The following is a 27,849-nucleotide window of genomic DNA, read 5'->3' as shown; positions in this document are numbered from 1 at the left end:
AATGGCACCATCATAAGAAGCAGTGCTGCGTGTGTCATTGAAAAACAATATTCCCATATGTCTCAATCAGGACCATCGATTTGGCTACTGACACCCCAGCCATGCAACCTATTTTGCTCTCTTGTTTAATGAAGTCAGAGGTTATGATCCTAGTTTGGGAATAGTTACTCTCATTTCATGAAATAAAATAGAGAATTGTCATGACTTACTTATTTTAATTCAACTTTACTTCATTGTGTGTGCCTTACAACAGGAGTATGTCATATTTCTCTTGAGAGCCAGAGATACAAATATGTCTGGAAAGACATCCCCTGTACCTCAGCCCCCTCAATCTTTTGGCAAATGTTGAGTACAAAAATTTCAGGTGACAAAGTATGGCAAGTAAGATTGTTTTGACATCCAGTAATCCACCTTCTAGACAGACCAAGATACTAACTGGACCATTGAACAAATTTCTGATTGGAAATTACACAAGGAAAAAAATGCCTAATCTTATAACTGGAGATTTGGAGACATAAGCTGACCAACTCCAGACTGATCTGAAGCCACTCAGGCAGTGGAGCCAACCCACAAAGTCATGGTTCTCTCCAGCCAGTGGGGCGGTTCCTGGGGAAGGTGAGGAGATTGCAATTCAGCCACCAGAGGGCACCAGGACCAACACTTTGCCCTTTGTAGTCTCCCCTGAAAAGCCAATTTCCTGTTGCCAGATTGCAATAAAACAGAGAAGTACCATTAGCAGATGTCTTCCCTGGCAGTAAGCATTGGACCAAAATAAGATTAATACGGACAGCCATAAAGGACACCCTCAGAGTGGCTGCCAGCCAGCCTTGCGTATTTCTACCCTCAGAAGAAGGAAAGAAGAGGCTTCAGGATGTGTGGCATGTGTCAGGCGTCCCTGCCGTGGACCCGGAGACCCTGGACAGAAGCCTGGATGATTTGTCCGTGTAGCAGGAGGATAGCTGCCTTGAGAGAGCAGGCTCCCCTGGCGTCTGCCTGCCTAGCTCTGGCCCTGGCCGTGAAAAGGAGAAAAGGTCCAAATAGACTCCCATATTCAGCCAAGCTGAGTTCCAGAAGAAAGACTCTGCCCTCAATGCCCACAAGCAGGCGGAAGGGACGGCAGCCACCTGGGATGCTCTGCCTAGTCACAAGGCTGTGACGCTGCCATACCTGGAGAGGAAGGGCCAAAAGCAACTTGGAGGTGGAAAGGAACAATCTAACCCGAAGAAACACGTGAGAATAGGCTTATGTGTGTGAGTGGTGACTCCAGGCAGACCATTAAAAGCAATGCGTGAGTCTACCAGGAGAGGAGACAAAGGGACGTTGGAACAGAATTCCTGATGCCTTTTACATGTCTTGCATCAGGGCTGTGTCTCTGTAGAACACCAAACATTTCAGCTGAGTCCCCAATGCCAGGTGTCAGCAAATCAGTCTCACAGGCCTGCTGGCTGGAGAAAGGCAATTTTATGCCCCAGAGAGCCCCTGTCCCCGCCTGCCACATGGTCACCTGTCCTGGAAGGCAGCCTGCATCCTGCCTGCCTCGAGTCAGACCATTCTGTAGCAGGGTTGGCTGGCTCGCTGGCTGATTTATTCGGCCAGTCTTTGCCATTAAGGAAGTCTGGAGGCTGAAGGGAAGTCTGAGGGGAACAGTGGTCATTTTCACAGTTTTTGGCAAGGCAGACACAACTATAGCAGTGCTCTCAGTGTGTAGGGGAGTCTCCCAGGCCCAACAGAGCCAGTCAGGACACGCCCCCTCCGTGGGGGCGCTAGCCCAGCCGTCTCCTGGCCTTTGCCCAGAAGTCTTACAAAGGACTGTTCTTCTGTTGAAGTGTCTGGAATTGGGAGCCATGGGTTCCTCGCACTCCTGACCCTATTCCCTAGTTGTCCCCCTGCCCAGTCCATTTCCAGGACCTGAGGACTCAGGGACAGGCGTCACATTGCTGTCATTCAGCTTCAGAGTCTGAACAGAGGGAATGTCTAGAGAAGCCCGGTGGGTTGGAGATCGCCCCTGCGGGACAGGCTGGTGGCCGGTAGGAGGGAGGCAGAGGCACAAGGAAAGTACAGGGATGGCCCAGAGGGTCAGGAGTGACAGAGCCTGAGCAGACAGGACACGGTGAAGACCAGAAAACAGTTATCAGTGCCTTCAGGAAGGTCTAAGCCAATGCAGTGTCACGACGTGGGAGCCTGGCGACAGGTCAGAGGGGGAATGTGCTGCCAAGATGCTAGCAACTCAGCAAGTTTGTCAACAAAAGCAAGGAAAAGTCTAGAAGGTTGCTAGAAAAGGAGGTGTAGGGGATATGTGTGTGTGTGTGTCTGTGCATGTCTTTGTGCATATGTGTCTGCATTTTTCTGTGTCTGTGTCTCTGTCTTTGTGTGTCTGCCTGTGTCCGTATGTCTGTGTCTGTGTGTGTCTGTATCTGTGTCTTGTGTCTTTGTATGTCTGCCTGTGTGTGTCTGCATGTGTATGTCTGTGTGTATTTACGTGTGTCTGTATGCCTGTGTCTGTGTGTGCGTGCGTGTGTGTACGCATGTCTAAAGACACCCTGCCTCTTTGAAGGCAGAGGGGAAGGAGCCTGTGGGAAGAGTGTGGGACTAACTGTGGAGTGATGCTCCAGAGTGGTGAGCACCCCTGTGAGGATTCAGAGCTTGTCAGTACGGAAGGCCCTGCGGCCCTCTGCGTGACTCGGAGCACACTGGAAATGTGGCTTTGCCTCCACCCACCCTCACCTCCACCCGGGCCATCAGCCCGGCTGCTCCCCGAATGGTGAATTCTCAAACAGCGTGTACCTAGTGGGAATGCTGACGCGCTTCTCCCCTGCCTCAACTGCCCACCTGTGGCCCTGCAGCGGCTCCTGTACCTGCCCCTGGGTTCTCCTGGCCCTGTGCCTAGACAGGACATTGCTGATTTATCAAGATGGGAACTGCAACAGAGATAGAGTTTAATTCACATAGAGCTGGCTGTATGGGAGACTAGAGTTTTATTACTACTCAAATCAGTCTCCCTGGAAATTTGGGGATTGGGGTCGGGAAGTGGGGGTAGTGCTGATTGGTCAGGTTGGAGGTGAAATCGTCGGGAGTGGAAGCTGTCCTCCTGCGCTGAGTCAGATCCTGGGTGGGGGCACAAGACCACATGTGCCAGTTTATTGATCTGGGTGGCGCCAATTGAGCCATTGAGTGCAGGATCTGAAAAACTTCTCAAGCACCAATCTTAGGTTTTACAATAGTGACGTCACCCCTAGGAGCAACTCGGGAGGTTTAGAACCTTGTGGGCTCCAGCTGCATGACTCCTAAACCATAATTTCTTCTTCTCTCTCTCTCTCTCTCTTTTTTTTTTTTTTTTTTTTTTTTTGAGACCATGTGTCTCTCTCTCTATTGCCCAGGCTGGTGCAGTGGTGCGGTCTTGGCTCACTGCAACCTCCGCCTCCTGGGTTCAAGCAATTCTCCTGCCTCAGCTTCCCAAGTAGCTGGGACTACAGGCACACACCACCATGCCTGGGTAGTTTTTTTGTTTTTAATTTTTAGTAGAGACGGGGTTTCAGATTCCTGAAAGAGGTCTACCCAGGGACTGCCTAGAAGTCCTGCTCCTTTGACCCGGCTCAGTTTTTTCCATTCCAGAGGTAGAGCCCATTAGACAGGGGCCCTCTTTTCACCTGGCATCAACGCCCGCAGGCAAGGCAGAGCTTCAGGATGAAGTGGTGCCCTTTCTGGCAGGTCATGGTGTGAATTAGTTATTTTTCTCTGCAGAGACCAGATGTTGCCTGAATGTTAAAATGCCCCGACATAGTCCTGATGCAAATGACAAGGACTTGTTTCCAACATGCTCAGTCAGGGAAGCTGCCCCTGCCCACACGTGACATTCCCAATTTGAGGAGCTCAGGAGTTGGTGTGAGGTGACCGAACCCCACCCCCAGTGGCAAGGGGGATTAAGCTGTCCATCCTGTTGACCGAGCAGGCCCGGCTGTCCCCGTGTTCCCACCAGGGAGTGAATGCTCAGGCATGGAGGAAACGCTGACAAGCTGACATTTCAGCCTTTTGGGGAGCTCCTGCAGAGGAAGATAGAGATGTAAAGATGATACCATTCACAGTAGAACATTTCCCACTCTGCCAGATTCAACTCCTTGCTTTGGTTGACCTTTTCTTCAATGAGAAAGCCTGGCTTTTAGAAACCAAGTCATTTTTCACAAGGCTCCCAGGGCAGAGCAGTTCCCCTGACAGGAGGAGGAGGGGCAGCTGGATTTCTAACAATCATGGCAGGGTGGAGCCAGGCTGCCACGTTAGCTTCAGAAAGGAAGGAAACCTTTCATGCCCTTAAGAGCTTAAAACCCAGCTTGGATTGCATAGGGAAAAAATTCTCTCCATTCAGTCCACGTGTGTTGACCTTTATCGTTTCTATCAGCCAATGAAGGAGGCCTGATTTCTTGAATCATATCAGCTACAGAATCCGCATCACGCCAGCATTACAGACTTCTTTTTGCCAATTTGCCTTTGGCCCTATGAAGCACCAGTGGCCACACTCTCTCACACCCAGCAGGGCATGCAATCTGTGCACAGGACCCCACATTCAGAAGGGCCCTGTGTTTGGTTTAATGCTCTGTGTTTGTTGTCTTGAAATTCTTAATACTTCTTGAACAAGGAGCCCCTGTTTTCATTTTGTACTGGGCCCTGCAAATTATGTCACTGCTTCTGAATGTCAGGCACCCTCTGCCCCTACCCTTGACCTGGAAAATCCCTCGGTTTTGACTCTCAGCTTCCAAATCCCTTCCACAGGAAGCCCCCATCAGTTGCACCAGTTATCATGTTGCTAATTATAACAACAACATGATCAACCTCAGTTGAATCTTTACTGTGTTATGCTCTGAGCTAGGTGGTTTCTGTGGATTTTCTCATTTCATCTTCTCAACAACCCTTTGGGCATTACTGTTATTGACACTTGGGAGATGAGGAAACTGACAGAAACAGCCCACCAATTACCGTCCAGGCTCACCAGCCAGCGGTGCTTCCCCTGCATCGTATTCATCATATTTCTTTGTAATGATTTGGTATCTGTCTCCTTCGCTGGACAACATGGGTCAAGGTCTTGCGTGTTCTCTGTTGAATCTGTAGCCTCAAGCACAGTGCTTGGCTAGGTGCGCTCTAGAGAAAGGAGGTAGGAAAGTTGCTGTCCCTTCCTCCCATGTGACTATATTTTAAAGGACTGATACAGATCAGCACAAGAATAGACAAATGAAACCACATTCTGAACAACCACAAAAACAAAAGCATCCCACTCTTTTCAGTCATTCTCTATTTGTTGAGTTTCTGCCATTTACTAAGCACTGGATTAGGTGTTGCGGTACGGTGGTGAGTGGAGAGTGCTGACCTCTGCCATCACGGAATTTACAGTGAGTGAAGAGACAGAAATTAATCATCTCATCAACTCACAGATGTCAGACTGTGTGTGTGACCATGCCACAAAGAGAGGGTGCACAGTCCAGGAGAGGCTATGACAGGGGGATGTGACTTGGTAGGAAAGGTCAAATGAGCTGAGAATTTAAAGTGAGCAGGGGCTGGGCATGGTGTCTCATGTTTGTAATCCCAGCACTTTGTAAGGCCGCGGTGGGCAGATCACCTAAGGTCAGGAGTTCGAGACCAGCCTGGCCAACATGGTGAAACCTCATCACTACAAAAAAAAAAAAAAAAAATTAGCTGGGCTTGGTGACAGGAGCCTGTAATCCCAGCTACTTGGGTGGCTGAGACAGGAGAATTGCTTGAACCTGGGAGGCGGAGGTTGCAATAAGCCAAGATTCCTCCATTTCACTCCAGCCTGGGAGACAAGAATGAGACTCTGTCTCAAGACAGAAAGAAAGAAAAGACAAGACAAGACCTCTTCTGATAACTGAAGAGGTCTGTAGGTTGGGAGACACAGCCAGACAGTGCAGGATCACAGGCAGGTTCAGGAATTTTGTCTTTAATTGCAATGGGATGTTAAGCAGGAGATGACATGGCTTATGTTTTTGCAGAGGTTACTCTGGTGGCAGTGTGGCAAATGCATGGATGGGGAGGGGCCGAGTGGCTGTAATGTGGACCTCGTAGGTTTATGTATGTACTGCTTCGAAGTGTTTATTCCCATGGGATTCACATTAAAAGCAAACTCCTTTGATAAAGAAGCTTATCTGCAGTGACAAGGAGGACCCTTGGGACATCTCAAGGAGATGCCACTTATGGGGGGGAATGTGGCTGGCACTGTGTTCACCTGGCTTCCTCCACACTCTGTGAGGAGCTCTGACTGGATTCAGTGTGTGTACAGGATTTGGGGATTTTCTGGTGGCCGGCAGGAAGACCCGAAGGGTCACTTTTCCAGCTACTAAACAAGCTGCCACAGCCTACTACCCTTTCACATTCTGCCCAGAACCCAGGAAGCCTGCACCTTCAACCAGGTTTTTATTTTACCTTTTTATTTATTATTTTACTTTGAGATGGAACTTCAGTCTTGTTGACCAGGCTGGAGTGCAATGGTGTGATCTCGGCTCACTGCAACTTCTGCCACCCGGGTTCAAGTAATTCTCCTGCTTCAGTCCCCCAAGTAGCTGGGATTACAGGCATGTGCCACCACGCACAGCTAATTTTGTATTTTTAGTAGAGATGGGGTTTCACCATGTTAGTCAGGCTTGTCTCAAACTCCTGACCTTGTGCTCTGCCCGCCTTGGCCTGCCAAAATGATGGGATTACAGGCATGAGCCATCGTGCCTGGCAGCAGAGGGCTTCATTCTAATCTTGTCTCTTGCATCAACTTGCTTTGTTTTCTTGGGGTAGTCTCATGACCTCTTAGCCTGAATTTCTTCAACTGTAAATTGAAGGGCCTAAGCAAAATAATTTCCTTCAGTTCCAAAGTTCTGCAATTCTTTATTTAGGGGATGGGGTGGCTTTCAGATCACTAAGAGATCTATTTTTTATCAAAATGGCCTAGCACTAGTCATTGTGGCTATGAGGAACATGGTAACAAAATGCTGGTACATTCCAACCATGAGCACCTGGGACCCTTGGATACTCCAAGGCCTCTGATCTTCACTGTACATGCCAATGGATCTTTGTCTTTACTTAATTCCACGGTCTTTGTTTTTTTCCCTCACTAATAGTTGTGTCTACCCTGCAGCCATTTTAACCTAAAACAGAAACCCATATATGTGCCATACATTAGTTTCTCCCTTTCAAGTATTTCTTTTTAAACTGATGAATGTATCCTGTTTTTAAACGTTATGTTTCCCTCCACCCAAACTCACAGGTACAAAGGATTTAAAGGCAACTGTCCCATGACCTTCATTGATCAGTTTAAAGCACTACATCAGTGTAACAAGTATTGCAAAATGCTGGGGCTGAAATCCCTTCAAAACAACAACCAGAAACAGAAGAAGCCGAGCACTGGGAAAAGCAAAGGCCGAGCAAACTCTGTAACAGGGAAGAAGACAGGGCCTGAGACCCCAGGTGAAAAGAAAACCTAACATCCCCAGTAAGCTAATGGCCACTGGCTAGCAGCACACAGCGCTGGCAGTGCAAGTGTGGGGACACACAGGAGAGAACACACAGCCTGCAGAGTGTGTGTGGCCATCCTTATTCCCAGCCCACTGTGCACCAAGATGCTTCTACACCCATCACCTGCTGTCTCCACTCAAATCATTTCAGAACAGGGTTTGCGACCAGGTTTACGGGGAGACCGAACCAACGATCAGTCTCAAAAACAGTCCGTTCTTTGTATACACGTTTAGCATTTTTATCAACCTCACGTCATGTGTCTGTTTGTGTATTTGCACGTAGTTGTGTTGTCACGGACTTGGTGCTGAGAAGAGTGTTCACGGCCGAAACTCTTTACACCCCCATTCCCAACCTGGGATTTCTAGACACATCCTGCTGTGATGTAAACAGAAACCACGAATTCCCTCATTGGGTCAAGTTGTTGCACTGGTGTCCAATACGCTATCGTTGCTGGAGGTGGGTTCTGTAACGTGAAGCCATTTCCCATCATTCACACAGCCAGTTACAATTTCCTGTTTAATTAAATTCATATTTAAACTAAAAGGGTAAGATGTATATATCATGATAGACACTTGCTCTTTAGAATGTATACCATATTTTACATCGTTCCAGGATTTAATAATTTAGTAATTTCCTAGTAGGTTTCCTAGAGCACAAAATATTTGCATCTACCTTTTCCCCTCATTCTTAACAACTTAGGTTCCATCGTTTTCTACTGTGTTCCTTAGATTCGAGCTGCCTAAACCCAGGGCTGACCCATGGTGGATCGTGCCAGAAGATGCACAGTAATTCTGGCTGGGTGTACCAGTTCACAGGGATGCTGGCATCTCTAAGCACTCCCATCCCTCATTTCCACTTGAGTCTCCTGAAGCTCGGAGCCTCTTTCCCTACCAGTTTGGGTCACGCCCAGCCGCAAAGCAAGATGGCTGCATCAGTAAAATGTGAAATTGGGCAAAAGAAAATAATACAAAATAGCAACTAAGGGACTGCTTTATGTACCCAAAAGTGCATAAGCGTACCCACTACCCCAACCATTTGTTGTTATTGTTGTTTCATTAATAGACTATTTTTCAGAGTGATTTGAAGTTTACAAAAAAAATGAGCAGAAAGTGTGGAGATTTCCCACGTGTCTCCTGACCCCACCCCATGATTTTCCCCTACTGTGAACATCTTGCATTAATGTAGTATGTTACAATTGATGAGACAATACGGATACATTGTTATTAATTAAAGTCCACAGTTTACATTAGGGCTCACTCCAAGTGTTTATACATGCTGTAGGTTTGGGCAAATGTATCATGACAGGTATCTACCATTATAGTAACATACAGAATAAATTCACTGCTCTAAAAATCCCCAGGGCTTCACCTGTTCATCCCTCACTTCCCCAGCCCCCAACTCCTGGCAATCACTAATCTTTTCATTATCTTCATAGTTTTCCTTTTTCCAGAATGTCATATAGCTGGAATCATACAGTATATGACCTTTTCGATAGTTTGTTGTTTCTTAAGACAGATTTCACCTGCTGGCGAATAGCTGGGAGGATTGTAGGGCCACCTGTGAGCAGGAGGATGGACGCTTCGCAAACCTGAATGTGCACAGGAATCCCTGGATCTTGGGAAAATGCAGGTTCTGACTGGATAGGTGTGTGTTGGGGCCTGAATTCTGCATTTCTATCACACTCTCTGGGCTGCCAGGGACCACACTCAAAGAGGCAGTCTAGACCACGGGCAGGAGGGCCCTGAAATGCTGAGGGGAGTACCTTGGCCTTCTGGAGTTCAAATAGTCTGGCCAAGGAAAGGCCCAGCTACTCTGGCTTCTGATTTGTGAGGCAGCAGCTTGGCAGCAGAACAGAGGTGCCGTGTGAGGTGCCCACCACAGGCGATGCTGCCAACACAGAGATTTCTGTGCTCAGCCCCCTCACGGACGGGTGGCTGGCTCTTAGCAGAAGACTCTTGGCTTCTTCTACTTTAAAATATACTATTCTCAGCTAGCTGCAGTGGCTCACGTCTGTAATCCCAGCACTCTGGGAAGCTGAAGCAGGTGGATCACTTGAGGTCAGGAGTTTGAGACCAGCCTGGCCAACATGGTGAAACCCTGTCTCTACTAAAAATACAAAAATTAGCTGGGTGTGGTAGCAGGTGCCCATAATCCCAACTACTGAGGCCGAGGTGGGAGAATCACCTTAACCTAGGAGGCAGAGTTTGCAGCGAGCTGAGATGGCACCACTGTACTTCAGCCTAGGCTATACAGTGAGACCCTGTCTCAAAAAATAAATTAATTAAAAAATATGTCTATATATATCCATATATATTTGTACTTTTTTGTATTTTTATGCTTAAAGAACAGTATATTATACACACACACACACACACACACACACACACATATATATATATATATATATATATATATATGTATACACATCCACACACACTATTGTCAGGCACCCAATTTTGATAAGAAAGGAAACACAAGTGGGATTTTTCTTTTGTAAAGGGATTTGAAGGAGAAAATACTTCATTTAGTCACATGTCATCTTTTTCAGAAAATCTGCCCTTTCTAGCCTTTCTACTGAAGTGGTTCCTCTGGTTTACAGATGAGAAAGTGCTAATTTTTCTACAAGGCAGCCTGTAGCCTGCTTTGCCCATAGAGATCTTACAGATATGTTTAGCAGTGAAGTTCTAGAAAGTTCCACAATAGCAAAAGGCGCAGGGCACATTTTGATTGGAATTATTATCTATATGTCTATCATTTAGCTATATCTCAGTGTGGGTGCAACCAAGGCCTTCTTGACAGGCTAGGGTACTTTCTTTTCTTCTTTTTTCTTTTTTTTTTTTTTTTTTTTTTTTTGAGACAGAGTCTCACTGTCACCCAGGCTGGAGTGCAGTGGTGCAATCTCAGCTCACTGCAACCTCCACCCTCCGGGTTCAAGTGATTCTTCTGCCTTAGCCTCCTGAGTAGCTGGGACTACAGGTATGTACCATGACGTTCAGCTGATTTTTGTATTTTTAGTAGAGACAGAGTTTCACCATATTGGTCAGGCTGGCCTCGAACTCCTGACCTCGTGATCCACCCACCTCAGCCTCCCAAAGTGCTGGGATTACAGGCATGAGCCACTGCACCCGGCCAGGTACTTTCTTGGATAATGATTTGTAATCATCAAAATAATGTCAATACAAGTCTTAAAATTAAAACAATTTACAGAAAGGTATAAAATGAAAAGCCAAAGCCATCCTGTGAAAAAGATGAAAAAGCCACCCCATTTCCCTTCCCGCTGGCCTTGAATCTTCATTTGGAGAGACAGTTGGAGGAAAAGGGTTTTCTGCTCCCAGATTTTGTTTTGCAGCCAGCCCAGAGGGTGCCTCTCTTGGATGGAGCCATCCCAGCCTCCTTTCACTGATGCTTAGACATTTTAGAAGTCCCTTTATTGTTTACTGTAACCTGATTTCATCTGTTTAAAAACATTTGGGCTGGGCATGGTGGCTCACTCTTCTAATCCCAGCACTTTGGGAGGCTAAGGTGGGTGAATCACCTGAGGTCAGGAGTTCAAGACCTGTCTGGCCAACATGGTGAAACCCTGTCTCTACTAAAAACACCAAAATTAGCCTGCATGGTGGCAGGTGCCTGTAATCCCAGCTACTTAGGAGGCTGAGGCAGGAGAATGGCTAGAACATGGGAGGTGGAAGTTGCAGGGAGCCAAGATTGCACCACTGCACTCCCACCTGGGCAACAGAGTGAGACTGTCTCAAAAACAAAACAAAAAAACCCCACACCTTTAGAGGACAGGGACAGAAGGAGCTCTCACAGTCAGATCTGTCCCAGCCAGGGAACCTAGGGATAGCCTTGTGTATGGTCGCAGCGATCTGTCCAGCCATCCCTCCCCTTCTGTTCTGAGATAAAGTGCTACTTTCCTTGCCCAGACAAATAACAGAGTGAGCGTGGGGTGGGTTCTCTTACACCAAAGGTGTCGTTCTAGGGGCTCAGAAATGCCCACATTCATTGACGTTGTTTTGGTTCAATTTGAATCCAGTTCTCTTGATTTTCCCATTTGTCTTCATAAATGGGCAGTGTTAGGAAGACTCAATACAATGAATGCGCAACCCAGGGACTGAGCCAGGAGGCCCCGTGGGTCCAGCTGGGGATTGTGTCCCTTCTGGGTGCCTGCAGGGTGATCATTTACATATATGACATCGTCTCCGGAAGGGCTCAACCATGGAGCTCCGTGATGGGTGGATCAGAAAAACCAGTGAAAGCTTCACTACAACGAGCTTGTGTTTTCAACAGCACATTTCTCGCGAATGAGAATGGCAGGGAAACAATGACTTCTTGCCAGTGGGCGTCCTGTCTGGAACGTCCTGGTTTTGGATGCGTGGCTGGCTAGCTATATTCATGTCTCGTGTTCCCTTCTTGTACCAATGCCTTCCAGCCATGCCTCTGACAAGCCTCATAGTAGCAGGGGGTTTCAATAGAATCTTGTGAAAAAGAATGCCCAAAGAAGCAACAATTATTTTCTAATTATAAAGTGCTCTCTCTTCCATTATAAATAGACAGATGGTTTGGTGCGTGTATCAGGCATCTGCTCAACTGGGTGCAGCTGCCGGGGGGCTGCCAACAACCCGATCCTGGCTTGTTTCCTGGTGTATGTTCTGCTCCTTTTGACACGGATGCCAAAGTGAACAGGACGGCATTTCTCCCCCATTTAGATCCACAGATGCGCTTCAGCTTAACTAGTTTAAAAAAAAAAAATCAAAGAGACACAAAAAACCTCTCCTGCCTCCCAGCACAGGATATATCTTCCAACTCCTTGCTGCGGCAGATCTGAAGCCCTCGGAGAGCCTGCTACCGCTATTTTGTAAAAGCTGCGAGGCAAGATGGAAGCCAGTTTCATCTGTGAGATAGCTGGGCACAGCCTTCAATTTCATGAACAAATATTTACAAGCACTAATTGTGCCAATGCACCAATCATTTTAAAAATTCTATTTTTCACAAGACCCGCACAGTCCCAGATAGAAATCATCTCAGAGACTTTTTTCAAAAGTCACGTGGTTTTGATTACATATAGTCAAGAATAGCCATTCCATCAGGAATGCATTGCCTGCCAGTTCTGGAGGCCAGAAGTCCCTATAGCTGAAGGTGCCAGCAGGGCCATGCTGCCACCGCAGGGCCCCACTGCAGCTCCCATTGCAGGGCCAGAAGCATCAGAGGCAATTCTACTAAGAGATCTCACCTCCCCTGCCCGCCTTGCCCCGGCTTTTCCTCTTTCTCCTTCTGCATCTGTGTGGAATGGCGAGCTCATTGCTTGCTACTTTCCAGTGATCAGTTCCCCTCAGGACTTTCTTTGGTGTCTGAATTGAATAATCCCAGGGCTGCTGAAATGACGTACCACAGCTGGAAGGTGGCTTAAACAACAGGAACACATGGCCTCCCAGTTCCGAGGGCGGAAGTCCCGATAGATGAAGGTGCCGGCAGGGGCGTGCTGCCACTGAAGGCGCCGGAGAAGCCTCTGCTCGGGGCCTCTGTCCCGTCTCTCCTGTTCAGGGCCTCTGTCCTGTCTCTCCTAGCTTCTGGGGGTTTCTCGGCCTGTGGCAGCGTAACCCCTGTCTTCACATGGTGCTCTCCCTGTGCCCATGTCTGTGTTCAGATTTCCCTTCCTTATTTTTTTTTTGACACAGGGTCTTGCTCTGTTGCCCGGGTTAGAGTGCAGTGCTGCAATCATGACTCACCGCAGCCCTGACCTCCCAGGCTCAAGCCGTCCTCCCACTTCAGCTTCCCAAGTTGCTGGGACTATAGGCACACACCACCATGCCTAGATTCTCTCCCTCCTTCCCTCCCTCTTTTCAGATGGGGGTCTCCCTGTGTTGCCCAGGCTGGTCTCAAACTCCTGGCCTCAAGAGATTCTCCTGCTTCAGCCTCCCAAAGTGCTGGTATTACAGGAATGAGCCACCATGCAGACCAAATTTTCCCCTTTTATAAGGACACCAGTCATACTGGATCAGGACCCATCCTGCAGACCTCATTTTCACTTGGTAAATTACCTCTCTTCAAATGATGCCATATTCCACAGTATAGCTTTTCAGTAGAGGAGCTTTAGGGAGAGACAATTCAGCCCATAACAGGGTCCTCATCTTTCACTGCCACACCCACTGCCAGGTGTTTGTTCAGTCTCAAAGTCCAGGTCAGAGGAATAGAGATAGTGTCTTCACTGCTCCTCCGGTGCCACCTTTTTCCTGGCACCATGATGGGCACCTGGCACACAGAAATGTTTTCCCTGGCTTTCTCAGAGCCCACCCTCACCTCCGGCCCTCACCATTCCCAAAGAAAGATAATCATGTGCATGCTTGAGTTTCCTTTCCTATAGTTTTAGAGAAATCTCTCACTTTCTCAAAAGCTGGAAAGATACACATCATCATCTGTAGCACAGCTGTCCCGGAATCCCAGAGCCCAGGATGTGGCCGTGCTGCCTTTTCCCCATCCTGGCCCTCCCACTGTGTGACCTCAGCATCCTAAGGGGAAAAGCTGTCCTCAGTGCTGACTCAGGGCCAATTTCAAATTGTACCACTCGAACCAGCTTATTGAAATGGAGAAGAAATGGTCCCACTGCCTCGCGGTCTTATCTTCCCTCCCTGCTAAACTCTCCACTTAGTTCATACCATCTTCTGATATATGATGTGGTTTACTTATTTTCTTTAGCGTTTGTCTCTCACATTCAAATGTAAGCTCTATGAGGATAGCCGTGTTTCTCTTTTTGTTTACTGATGCATCCCTAACACCTAGAAGTGCCTGGCACATAGTATATGCTTTAAAAATATTTGACTCAATTGTTGTGCCCTCTCTCTCCCTCCCCACCCAATTCACATATGTGGCCCATGTTTAACAGCAGATATTCATCTCAGACTTGCGATTGGGATTGTAGCTGTTTTTTATTTGTCTGTGCATTGCATATACTTCTACAGAGTTCATTCATTTTGTTCATATTGATGAATTTGAGGATGAGGATTAGTGAAAACCCACTGCTTTTCCCATCTAACATAGAAGCTCTGTGCCAACTCACCCGGCCTCCCCTCCTCTGACTGTGGCACCCTGAAGTCCCCCTCCCGTCTCTCAGCCTCAAGCTATTCTCCTAGCTCAGAGCTGATTCCTTTTCCCTGGGAAGCACTTGAGGCAGAATGTTTATCTCTGCTTCTCCTCATCTCTTTCAAGAATCTTTTCTAGTCTCCACTCTCCCCGACCCTTTTTGGTGGCTCTATAAATAACTGACTGTGATTGTCAGTTTTAAGTGTTAACTTGACTGGGTCACAGGGTGCCCAGATACTTTATTAAACATTATTCTGGGTGTGTCTATGGCCCAGATACTTTATTAAACATTATTCTGGGTGTGTCTATGGGGGTGTTCCTGGAGGAGACTGACATTTGAGTTGGTGGACTCAGTAAAGCAGATGACCCTCCCCACTGTGAGAAGGACTCATCCTATCCACTGAGGGCCTGAATAGAACAAAAAGGAGGAGGAAGGGAGAATTCACTTTCTTGGTCTGACTGCTTGAGATGGACACTGATCTCTTGTCCATGAACAAGAACTTAACAACACTGGCTCTCTGGTTCTCAGGTCTTTGGGCTCGGAGCGGAACCACACCACTGTCTTCCCCAGGTCTCCAGCTGGCAGAGAGCAGACTCTGAGACTTCCCAGATTCCATAAGCACATTAGCCAATTTCTTATGATAAAGCTCTTTAGTGTAATCCCAGGAGCTGATCTTCATGTAGGAAAATGGGAATGCTGCCCCCTGGAGTTGTGCAGCACACCAGCTATGAATGTTAGAATTGCCACACCTGTGCATGTCTACATATTATATATAAAGAGATTTATAACAAGATCTGTTACATGTATATCCTCTTGACTCTGTTTCTCTGGAGAACTCTAATACACTGGCAAAGACAGCCTTGCTTTCTTCTCCCTGTTTGCCCAGCTGATTCCAAAATTACTAAGAAGCCTAGGGCAGAAAGGGGTAAGATTAACCTGGGTATGGCCACCTGCTTGCATAATCCTGGGGGCTGCTCTTTACATAGAGAATGAAAATGCCACCCCCTGGAGTTGTGCAGCATGCCAGCTGTGAACTTTAGAACTGTCACACCCACACATGTCGACATAATGGCGACTCTTAAACTAGTTTTTCCCTGAACTCCAGCCCCATCTATCCAGAAGCCTATTCAGCATCAGCATCTGAATTTCCAATTGAGTTTCAAGCCTAGCTGGTCCAGCCCTGAGCTCCTGACATTCCTCCAGCTCTGCTGCTTCCAGGCTCCTTATCACAGAGAATGGTAGCTCCTTCCCTCCAGCCATCCAATCCCAGGCCCTGGCAGCATTTTTTCTCATGCACCACATCCACTACATCATCAAGTCCCGTTCCCCTCACTTCAGCTTACATCCAGCATCACCTGTGTCCCTGCTTCCCTGCGTACCTGACCCAGGGAAGAAGCCTACACTCAAGCTTATTTTCCTGCAACGTCCAGTTCTACTAAAATGCAAATGATACACAGAAATTGAAACATCCCTTTTGAAATGTGAAGTACATTCCTTGCAGATCCATGCCTGCTCGTGGTTCAATAAACTGCTGCCTGTGTGGTTTGAGGTCAGGGCATCAAAATGCTTTCCTGTTGCAAAACACCCTATCCTGGTCACAAACCCAGAAGTCAAACGTCTGGGTAGAAATGTTGCATGTCAAGAAACATGCCTCTTGCGATGCAGACAGATTGCCTGGGAGGATCAGTCCTGCATCTCTTCCCATAGGTTACCAGAAAGCATGGCCCTAAGAGGGGTGGAGGTGGAGATGTTGATGCTGGTTACGTGACACTGGCCTCCTCCATTTGTAAGGAGCTGTTAATTCTTCTGAATATGGAGTAAGGCCGCACGAGGTGGCTCACAGCCTGTAATCCCAGAAGTTTGGGAGGCTGAGGCAGGTGGATCACCAGAGGTCAGGAGTTCCAGACTAGCCTGGACAACATGGTGAAACCCCATCTCTACTAAAAACACAAAAATTAGCCAGGTGTGGTGACACATGCCTGTAGTCCCAGCTACTTGGGAGGTTGAGAAATGAGAGTCGTTTGAATCCAGGAGGCAGAGGTTGCAGTGAGCCAAGATCACGCCACTGTACTTCAGCCTGGGCAACAGAGCAAGACTGCCTCAAAAAAAAAAAAATGTGGATTAAGCAGTTAAAGCTTGACTACAATTCAGGAGGAGAGTAACTAGGACATCTTAATCCTGCTTTTCCAAGTGAGGGAGCTCCAGGCAGAAATGTTCGGTGAGTTGACCAGGCGTTGTCCATGACTCAGTGGTTCAGCCAGCACCCCAAATCACACCTCCTGGCTCGGGTATTTGATCTAATACTCCAACTTCTAGGAAGGATATTTTCGGTGATGTACCCCAAAGGTAAACCTTGGCAACCTCTGGGAGAAGTATCAAAGCACAGGAGGGGTTGCCCAAAAGAGACTTCCCCATCCACCTTTGCTGACCTCTCCTTCCTCCTGGGGTCACCACACTCAAGCTGCCACGGACCTCTCAGGCCTCAGGGCTCCAGCACATTTATTCTCTCTGCACGGGGGATGAGACAGTGAGGCTTCACGTGTCAGGTCACCCCATGACTTAACACTGAATTTTTCTACGGTGCTTCTGAGATGTTTCATCAAGTAACTTGAATTGGTTCTAATTTTATCCTTTCATCCTGACTGCAGAGCAGCTCAACTGACTTGTCACATTCATGCTCAGACAACTAAAAAGTGAAGCTCAGAGCTTTTATGTAACATATATGCATATATTTATATCATCTATAGATTCATACAGTGAGCAGGCCTCCGTGCACAGCACAAGAGTGTGTTTCGAAGGTTGTTACTTTATCCCCACGTTGTGAGTTGCCATTTCCCTCACCTTGTGCAGAGCTGGCCTCTTGCCCAGACAGGTAGGCACTTAGTCCATTTTCATCCACTGATAAAGACATACCTGAGACTGGGTCAGTTATAAAGAAAAGGAGGTTTAATGGACTCACAGTTCCACATGGCTGGGAAGGCCTCACAATCACGGCAGAAGGTGAGGGAAAAACAAAGGCACATCTTCCATGGCGGCAGGCAAAGAGAGAGTGAAAAAAACCGAGCGAAAGGGGCTTCCCCTTATAAGACCATCAGATCATGTGAGACTTATTTACAACCACAGGAACAGTATGGGGGATACCACCCCCATGATTCAATTAATTCCCACTGGGTCCCACCCACAATGTGTGGGAACTACGGGAGCTACAATTCAAGATGACACTTGGCTGGGGACACAGTCAAACCATATCAGCACTCTTCAGATTTAGCCTGTGTTGGGGTCTGGTGTGGGTGGTCTTCCACCACTGTCCAGGGCCTCTCATACCCTGAATGCAGCTCTGAGGAAGAGGGTTATCGCCTCGGCTATTGGAAGGAGAGAGCCACATGTGGCACTGGAAGGGGCTAAGCCAGTCTCAGCATGGGTGGGGGTGGGAGGTGTCTCAACATCCTCTCCTGGACACTCCATGGGCCTAAGCAGTCAGCTGCCATGGAAGTATCACCCCACGGTGCCCAAGTAAACAGCTAATGTAGCTTCTATTAGGCTGGTGTAAAGTAATTGTGCTTTTTTGCCATTACTTTTCATTGCAAAAACTGTAATTACAGTAAAATTCTAACAAACGCTCTACAGCAACCACCCAGGCCTCAGGGTGTGGAGCATCCCCATACCTCCAGCATCCCTACACCAAGGGTTCCAATGTCCTACCCTTCCCTCGTGCTCTGTGTTGCACCTGGTCCTGTGACACTCCTGCGTGTCCTCTCTGGGCAGGAAGAGAAGCTTCTGTGCTCTGCTTCATCCTTGATTCCAAGAAGCCTGTTTTGGGGGAAAATAATTTAAAACCTTCTGCACTTTGTTTTGTGCTGTCTTTTCCGCCCCTACTATCCATTCCTCCTCAAGGCTACATTACATCTCTGCTCCTCAGTTACAGAGCAGTTCATATGAAGAAGAGGGAAAAAAGAAAATCACAAATAACACAATTCCAAGCCATCATCTTGCCTCAGGCACCATTTCAGCCCTTCACAGCCCTGTTCTTGTGATTGCATCTGCCAGGAAATGCCCGGCCTTCACTTGTTCCAGGTGACATCTCTCACTTCCTCCAGCCGCCCTCTCAGGGCCCCTTGCTCCGTGCTCCCAGGCCCATGCCCTGGGTGTGCTTTGATTATGGTACCTCCACGCTGCTCATGGGATCTGCAGAAGACATTGGGGGTTGACCTGGATTGGGTTCCCTCAGAAGCAGAGTGGGCGACAAGGATTTGCATGCCAGCTATTTATTTGGGAGGTGATCCTAGGAAGCATAGTAGGTGGGAGAGAGAGAGAGAGCAGGAGGGCAGCAGCCCCTAGAGGACATGTGGTCAGCAAGTTGCCACGGTGGGCCCCTAGGACCTGTGCATGCCAGTGAAAAGCATGCATCTCAGGATTTTTCCCCGGGAGTAAGGCTCCATGTGCTGACTCCCATCCATCACTGGAGGAGAATCTGGCAATTTTGCCAGCTGTGCATAGGCAAAGAGGCTTCTGGAAGCCAGAGCAAGCCTCTGGCAAAGAGATGCCAGGCCTGTTGGGGCAGTCAGGCTACCTTGGCTCTGCAGGGGGAAGGCCCACGCAGATATGGACGGGCGTATGAGCTATGAGTTGCCTTTCAGGGCCAGGATTATTGCTCGTTTGTTCATATGTTCATTTCTGCTACCCCACTGATGCCCTGATATGCTGTGGGTACCTATAAGACGAAAATAACAAAGACAGGACAAACAATAACAAAATAGCTGCTGAAATCATCAGCCAGAACGAGCACTGTGCAGAAAGCCTGCCAGATGATGTGCTGTTTTCTCTCTCCAGAAGCCTGTCTTTAGAGTTTCATCACTGGACACATGGTGGGATATTAAAAATGTTTAATTCAATATTAAAATATTTAATTCTATTTTTTTTTTAGCATATAAAAGTCAATAACAGGCCAGGCATGGTGACTCATGCCAGAACCTTGGGAGGCGGAGGCGGAGGCAGGCAGATCACTTGAGGCCAGGAGTTCAAGACCAGCCTGGCCAACGTGGTGAAACCTCATCTCTACTAAATACATTCACACACACACACACACACACTTAGCCAAGTGTGGTGGCAGGTGCCTGTAATCCCAGCTTCTGGGAAAGCTAAGGCAGGAAAATCTCTTGAACCCAGGAGGCAGAGGTTTTAGTGAGCTGAAATCGCACCACTGCGCTCCAGCTTGGGCAACAGAGGGAGATTCGACTCAAAAAACAAACAAACAAACAAACAAACAAACAAACAAAACAATAACAGCTAACAAATCACATTAGCTGGTTCAATCAGAGCAGAGACCATAGAGAGTCAGGGAAGGGCAAATAGCTCTATGCCATAGAATCTGGCTGGACTTGCCTGATATGTAGGAAATGAACATCCTCACGACTGCTTCCCTTAAATTAGGGCATTTTGCTCACATAGAAATATTGATAGTATGTGTCTCTCTAGTCCCTGTTATCTGAGAATTCCAGTGGACTTGCTCACCATGACCGGCCACAAAAGCACAGTCAGGGAACAGAGTAGATTGCCTAGGGGCTCTTCTGAACCGAGGATTGCCTGAGAGGTGATAACTGAAGCCACAGCTTGGAGGTTCTTTCACCTAGATTCAGCCAGGCCTGAAATCTACATACTCGTCATACTATTCAGTTAGGTTAGCCGATAAATTCCTTTTTCGCTAAACCTAGCTGAAGTTGGGTTTCTATTCCTTATGACCCAAAGAGTCCTGATTAACCCTCCGCTTGCTCTGTGCAGAAACAAAATTCCTCCTTGTTACAGTGGATCTCTGTTCTCTCCAGGTTCTACCCCCCAGTTCAATGATTCATTGTGAAACCTTGAAAAAAGTGCCCACCACTTTACAACTTCAAATCCCTCCCCAGAATCCTGGTGACTTCTTTGATTAGGTTCTTCCTGTCTCTCTGTCCCCCTACTCATCTTGACCACCCTCCCTACCCAACCACACTACCCAGTCAAAGAAGCCAAGTGTAGACACAGCAGAGTTTTTTTGTTTGTTTGTTTGTTTGTTTAATCATTAAATGCCTTACAGCTTTCTGGGAAAGTTCTCTCCTAGTTTTGAGTCTAATATGGTTCTGGAGCACAACCCCCCCTAAATCATCCATCCATGAACATCCAAGGAAGATTTCTGTGACACTGTGATGGTTAATTTTATGTGTCAACTTGATGGGGCCACAGGTTGCCCATCTAGCTGGTTAAGCATTATTTCTGGTGTGTCTGTGAGACTGCTCGTGGGAGAGATGAGCACTTGAGTTGGTGAACTGAGGAAAGCAGATGGCCCTCTGCAGTGTGGGTAGGCCTTGTCCAATCCATTGAGGGCCTGAATAGAACACAAAGGCAGAAGGTTAGATTCCCTCTCTGTCTGAGTGGGTGAGCTTGGACATCAAGCTTCAGCACCCCTGATTCTGAAGGTTTCAGATCAAATTAGAGTTGACACCACTGGCTCTTCACCTCTCAGGCCTTCCAACTGTGCATTCTGCTCTCCCGGGTCTCCACTTGCAGAGAGAACACTGTGGGACTTCTCAGCCTCCATAATCATGGAAGCAATGCCTTGTAGCATTTCTATTTATAGAAATCTCTTATTGGTTCTGTTTCTCTGGAGAATGCTGACTAGTACAGAAATGGACTGGTGGCTGCTTACCCAATCTTCATTTTCTCTACCCAGTATCCATTTCCCACTTCTTCCTTAAAAACATAACCCAATATTGCTCTCAATGGCAAGACGCTCAGTTATAATACTGCATTTCCCAGACTCCCTTGCAGCTGAGGGTAGTCATGAGTCACAGTCCTGACTAATGAGAGGTCAGTGTAAGTCTCTGGATGGGGCTTCCGGGAGCATTCCTTAGAGAAGATTAAACAAGAGGGCAGGTACACTTTTTTGTTCCTCATTCTTTAAGTTTTCCTTCCTGGAACATGAGTAGTAGCTCTAGTAGTTACACTGTGACTCTGAGGGCCACCCTTCTAGAGTGGCCATCTAGAAGGAGCCCAGATTACTGAAGACATTGTGGAGCTACTGTTTCAGTTCTAGGCTCTCGGCCTTCAGATTTTTTTACTATAGGATAAAAAAATAAAAGCTCTATTTTGTCTAAATCACTTGTTACTTGATACACACATCTATGTATGCTATTTTTTGTTTAAAATAAAGTTCTCTAAAAGTACATCTACCATTTGATCCAGCAATCCCACTACTGGGTATCTACCCAAAGGAAAAGAGGTCATTATATCAAAAAGACACCTGTACACCTATGTTGATTGCAGTACAATTCGCAATTGCAAAGATATGGAACCAACCCAAGTGCCCATCGAGCAATGCATAAGGAAAATGTGGTCTATATACACCAAGGAATACTACTCAGCCATAAAAAAGAATGAAATATAATGACTTTTGCAGCAACCGGGATGGAGCTGGAGGCCATTATTCTAAATGAAGTAACTCAGGAATGGAAAACCAAATACCATATGCTTTTTCACTGATAAGTGGGAGCTAAGCTATGGGTAAGCAAAGGCATGCAGAATAATATAATAGACTTTGGAGACTCAGTAGGGGGAGGGTGGGAGGGTGAGGGAGAAAAAGTGCATATTGGGTACAATGTATACTAAGGTGATGGTTGTGCTAAAATCTCAGACTTCATCACTGTATAATTTATTCATATAACCAAAAACCAATTGCACCCCAAAGGCTATTGAAATAAACACAGTTTAAAAAATAAAATAAAGTTCTCTAAGTCATTCAAAACAGAATATTGCTGATGCTTTTTCTTTTTCTTTTTTTTTTTTTTTAAGACAAGGTCTCCTCTGTCACCCAGGCTGGAGTGCACTAGTGCGATCGTGGCTCAACCAGTCCTCCCATCTCAGCCTCTTAAGTAGCTGGGACTACAAGTGCATAGTAGCCACCACACCAGGCTAATTCTTTGTTTATTGAGACAGAGTTTTGCTTTGTTGCCCAGGCTGGGGTGCAGTGGCACAATCTCGGCTCACCGCAACCTCCGCCTCCTGAATTCAAATGATTCTCCTGCCTCAGCTCCCAAGTAGCTGGGATTACAGGCATGCACCACTATTTCTGGCTAATTTTTGTATTTTTAGCAGAGATGGGGTTTCACCATGTTGGGCCAGGCTGCTCTCAAACTTCTAACCTCAAGTGATCTGCCTTCCTCGGCCTCCCAAAGTGCTGGGATTACAGGTGTGAGCCGCTGTGCCCAACCCGATGCCTTCTTGCACTGCAGTGGTGCTCAGTGTTCGCTGCACAGTACAATCACCTGGGGTGCTTTAAAAATGTCAATGCCTGGGTCCCCCTCGGAGATTCTTATGTAATCGGTCTGGGGCATGGCCCAGGTCTTTTTTTTTCTTATTTTAATTTATGCATTTATTTTTATTGCATTTTAGGTTTTGGGGTACATGTGAAGAACAAAAGCTCTCAGGGTGCTCCCGACGTGTAGCCAAGGCCGAGAACATGCTGCTTTTCTCTTTTCCAAGGTAGAGTAATTGGCTGATTCCCTCATCACTGTCATTAAACACTAATGAGAACTGCCATGCCCCAGGCTTACAGCCCAGTGGCTCTAAACTTGAGCAGGCATCGGAATCACCTGGAGGGTTTGTTTTTTTTTTTTTTGAGACGGAGTTTCGCTCTTGTTACCCAGGCTGGAGTGCAATGGCGCAATCTCGGCTCACCGCAACCTCCGCCTCCTGGGTTCAGGCAATTCTCCTGCCTCAGCCTTCTGAGTAGCTGGGACTACAGGCACGCGCCACCATGCCCAGCTAATTTTTTGTATTTTTAGTAGAGACGGGGTTTCGCCATGTTGACCAGGATAGTCTCGATCTCTTGACCTCGTGATCCACCTGCCTCAGCCTCCCAAAGTGCTGGGATTACAGGCTTGAGCCACCGCGCCCGGCCTTTTTTTTTTTTTTTTGACAGTCTTACTCTATCACCCAGGCTGGAGTGCAGTGGCGCCATCACCACTCACTGTAACCTCGACCTTCCCAGGCTCAGGTGATCTCCCATTTCAGCCTCCTGAGTAGCTGGGACTACAGGCACGCGCCACCATGCCCAGCTAATTTTTTGTAGTTTTAGTAGAGACGGGGTTTCACCATGTTGACCAGGATGGTCTTGATCTCTTGACCTCGTGATCCACCCGCCTCGGCCTCCCACAGTGCTGGGATTACAGGCTTGAGCCACCGCGCCCGGGTTTGTTAACACACAGGTTGTGGGCCTCATCCCCACAGCTTGATTTAATGGGTCTGGGATGGGCCGGGTAATCTGTATTTTTCACAGTCCCCACCCTCCCAGGTGCTGCCGGTCACTGTCCTGGGGTTGTGGGATTTTTTTCTTTTTTGCCTCCCACTTCTTCCTTCCGTATTCTTGTCCCCCTCCCCCAGCCTCCTCTAGGTCTCAAGTGCTGTTTGCTTTGCTGCTTACCTGCTATTAAAAACAGCGCCAAACTTATTCCCTTTTAAAATCATTTTAGTCAGTGACACTTGAGAAACTTATGTCAGGATTCTCCCGCCTTTACATCTGAATATAAGAACTTCCACTTGTCTTCCAAGTCTCCACTTAGATGTCACCTCCTCCGGAAGTCTTCCTTTGGGCCCCCAGGTCTCTGTCCTCAGGGCCCCTGACACTCCCATCTCCTCACATTTGGGTGTAATTACCTCGCTGAATCTCTAGTCTACCAAGACCAGCTTGGCCATAGAGCCCCCCACCTAGGCGGCGCTGAAGGCGTTAAGAAGCAGACACCCAGACAGAATAGCAAAGTGGGGCTAGCCGAGGGCCAACAGCCTTCTGAGCTGGGAGCCTCGGTGGCTGACGGCATTCTGAGCCGAGGGCCTGGAGCAGACACTGACCCAGGCGTTTATTCTCTCTGAACAGGTGATTCTTATTAACAAACAGGTGTTTGGTATTTTTCTCACAGAACAAAAATAAACTAGGTAGGCAGCTGGTGCCCACTTACCACTGATCACAGACAAACTAAAAAGTATTCTCCATGAGGGAGCCACGGGGGCAGAGTCACATATCCCGCGCTTAAAGAACTGTTTTAACCAGCAACAGGCATATATTGTCTTGCCACTTTGGAATGCCCCAAATAGTTTTCCACTGTGGGCGGCGGGGGGGGCAGCTAGGTTTATCCTTGCCATCGCTCTTCCTAGCAAACAATATATTCTATCATACACTCAGCATTTCTCAACACTAGTATCCTAAAGACAGGAACACGTTTTATCTCCTTAGGCCCAGGACCCTGCACACGGTGGGTATGCAGTTAGAATTCTTCTGCATGAAAGAAAGAGGGTGCCTTTGGGCAGGTTTGGCCTCTGCTGTAGCAGAGGATGACGCAGGATGGACAACTCACCGAATAGTAATCCAGGCCTTGGGTTCATTAAGAATGACGCACTTGATGCCGTTCTGTCGGGAACTGGCAGGCAGCTCTTCCCAGAAAAGTGTCTTTGTGATACAGGAGCTAGAAAGAAATTATTTAGGCAGTTAGCCAGAGTCAGGGAGTCCTTGATAAGGTTTTCCTTTTAATAAAAAGCAGCCTGAAAACTCAAGCTGCAAGCCTAGAGAAGCCAGCTGGAAGCTTGCATAGGTGATGCCGGCAACCATGCCAATAGAAAAGGAATACCTGCAAGCCAGGCAGATTCAAAGAGGACATTTCCTCTTCCCTTTTCGTCACCACGTGTGCAGGCCACGGGGGTGCTGGCCAGGTAAAGACTCCACTTACATAATAAAATATTAGGGTGGGACGGCCAGCCTCCTCGTGCCCTGTGTAAATGGCACACCTGGCCCAACCAATCCACTACGCCCTATGCAAATCAGACACCACCTCTTCAAGCTCATCTGTAAAACCAACCATATCTTGCCCCAAATCCAGGAAACCTGTTCAGAAACTCCCTCCCTCTGCACGGTGGGGCTTTATTCTTTTGCCTGTTAAACTTTTAACTTAAACCCACTCTTTGTGTGTCTGCCTCTTCCATTTCCTTGGTGTGAGACAACCAACCTCGGGTATTACCCTAGACAAACGATGCCGCCTCACTAGCAGGGGGCTGGACGCAGCCCATTTCACTGCCTGGAATAAAACAGCCATGTGGGGCAGCCACTAGGGACCCTGCTCGCTGTAGGCGAGTGTGGTATTTTGCTTAAGATTTCGGAATGTGGTAGAAAGGATAAACCTTCCAGAGGTACACAGAGCATCCTGGTAAAACCAGCTCAGGAAGAACAGAAGCATCACAAGGTGTCAGCCAGCGGAAGCCTTCCCAGGAGGGCCGGCCACATAGAAAGCTTAGCATGGTTTAGGCCAATAGTCTGCTGTTGCTTAAAATCGGAGCTCCTCAGCCTTCAGAGGGTGGAGGACCCTCACCCTAGAAAAGTGGATCTATGCACAAAGTGTCATTGTCTGTTTTGGAGATTTGAAGAATCATCCTGAGGATTTTTAAGGCAGAGAAATGGCAGTATTTCAGGCTGGCATCTGGCATGAGAAATGCACAGAGCAGCTGCTGAGACAATTAAGGACAAGGTGTTTGGCAGGAAACAAGGCCAGCTGGTGACAGAGACAGACAACCACATAATCGTAACAGGATGGCTATTGACTAAAATGAAATATTGATTAGCAATAATATGGTCCAACGAGTGGGGACATAGCCTGCAGACATGTACAAAATTCTTGCCTTTTCCAACCGTTCATTTATCCAACAAATATTGTGATTGGCACTGTTCTGTGAGCTGGGCATACAGCTTGTGTCTGACCTACTAGTGCAGACACAGAAAATAGACAAATAAGTGACATCAGAAGGCAAACGGTGCTACAATGATGGGGAAGGCTTCTTTGAAAGGAAAACTTTCAATAGAAACGTGAATGAAGTGAAGGAATGTGGCATGTGTATATCTGGAGAAACGGTCCAGATAAAGGGGACAGCAAGTACGAAGGTCCTGGGACAGGAATGCTCTCTGCATATCTGAGAAACATTAGGGATGAGAGTGGCGTGGAGTGAGCAAGAGAAACAGGAGGAGGTGAGGTCTGTCTCAGAGGATGAAGGGGATTCTTGAATTTTACTCCCACTGAGCTGGGAACCATTAAGAGATTTTGTGCAGGAGAGTGACATAATCTAATTTAGGTTTTAAAAATGGGTTTCAGTGGCTTATGCCTGTAATCCCAGGGCTTTAGAGGGCTGAGGCAGGAGGATTGCTTGAGGCCAGGAGTTCAAGACCAGCCTGGGAAACATAGTGAGATTTCCCCCCCATCTATACAGAAAGTAAAAACATTGACCAGGCATGGTGTTGTGCCTGTAATCCTAGCTACTCAGGAGGCTGAGGCAGGAGGATTTCTTGAGCCTAGAAGGTCGAGGCTACACTGAGCCAAGATTGTGCCGCTGTACTCCAGCCTGGGCAACAGAGCAAGACCCTGTCTAAAAAAAAAAATCCATTTCCAATTCATAGTAAACACTCTTGTGACAGTTATAACCAGTTATACCCCCTCACCTTAACAGATAACTTAGCTACTCTTCCTTGGTCCAGCTCAGTGGTCAGCAAACTTTTCGTATAAAGGGGCAGATAGTAAATGTTAGTCTTTGAGGACCACATGGTCTCTAGCATAACTGCTCAACTCTGCCACTGGAGCGTGCGTGCAGCCATGGATGACAGGTGAGCGAATGAACACTGCCGAGTTCCAGATGATCAGCATCCCAGTGTGCCTGGAACTAAGAGGTTTTCCAGGACCTAAGACTTTCAGGACTCAAGTGGGAGAGTCCAGGCAAACGAGGACAGCTGGTAACATCCCGGTAAAGTTTATTTATTTGTATTCCGGTTGCAGCTGGATGCAAAGAAGTCAGAGATGATCTCCCACTTACTTGGGTGTGCCAGCTACTGTATTTCCAGCCTGTCTCACTGACAACCTGAATGTCACACATCACGAAATATTTGTAAGTTTTCATATGAATTCACACACAAATTTCATATCAAGGTCACATATGAAATATGTCTCTTTTGACTTTTTTGAGCCTGCAGAAAATGCAATTACCATACTTAGTTCATACAGAAACAGGCATGGGTCTGGATTTGGCCCACAGACTATAGGTCTTCATGATCCCATCAGTAAAACAGCAGCGGTCACTGTGCCTGTCATCATGTGCTTCCCCTCCCACCTGATGCCAGGGGTGTGCACAGCCCCCGCCTCCTCTCCTTCTCCTCCTTGCTTGTCACATTCCTGCCACACCAGCCTGCTCAGTGTTCTTTGGCTGATCCC

General features: G+C 47.4%; 1 protein-coding gene and 1 long non-coding RNA gene across 4 annotated transcripts in view; one reads left to right on the top strand and one right to left on the bottom strand.

The window, feature by feature from the left end:
• The window catches only part of ALPK2 (alpha kinase 2), a 164,320-nt gene extending 156,271 nt beyond the window's left edge, over window positions 1–8,049 (top strand). For all 3 annotated transcript variants that reach the window (XM_037738596.1, XM_017528814.2, XM_017528813.2), the window contains one exon: window positions 7,259–8,049. In XM_037738596.1, coding sequence (XP_037594524.1) covers window positions 7,259–7,475 — 217 coding nt within the window. In that variant the 3' untranslated portion in view covers window positions 7,476–8,049. The remainder of the gene's footprint in view (window positions 1–7,258) is intronic.
• On the bottom strand, window positions 214–25,893 carry LOC108304563. The gene is made up of 4 exons (XR_001825305.2): window positions 25,234–25,893; window positions 24,964–25,071; window positions 18,287–18,394; window positions 214–697 (listed from the first exon to the last, which is right to left on the bottom strand). It is a non-coding gene; the product is annotated as an uncharacterized LOC108304563 (long non-coding RNA).
• Window positions 25,894–27,849: the final 1,956 nt, after the last annotated feature.

This window comes from Cebus imitator, unplaced genomic scaffold (assembly GCF_001604975.1).
Source record: "Cebus imitator isolate Cc_AM_T3 unplaced genomic scaffold, Cebus_imitator-1.0 Scaffold55, whole genome shotgun sequence".
Lineage (NCBI taxonomy): Eukaryota > Metazoa > Chordata > Mammalia > Primates > Cebidae > Cebus > Cebus imitator.
This window is presented reverse-complemented; position numbering and strand designations above follow the sequence as displayed.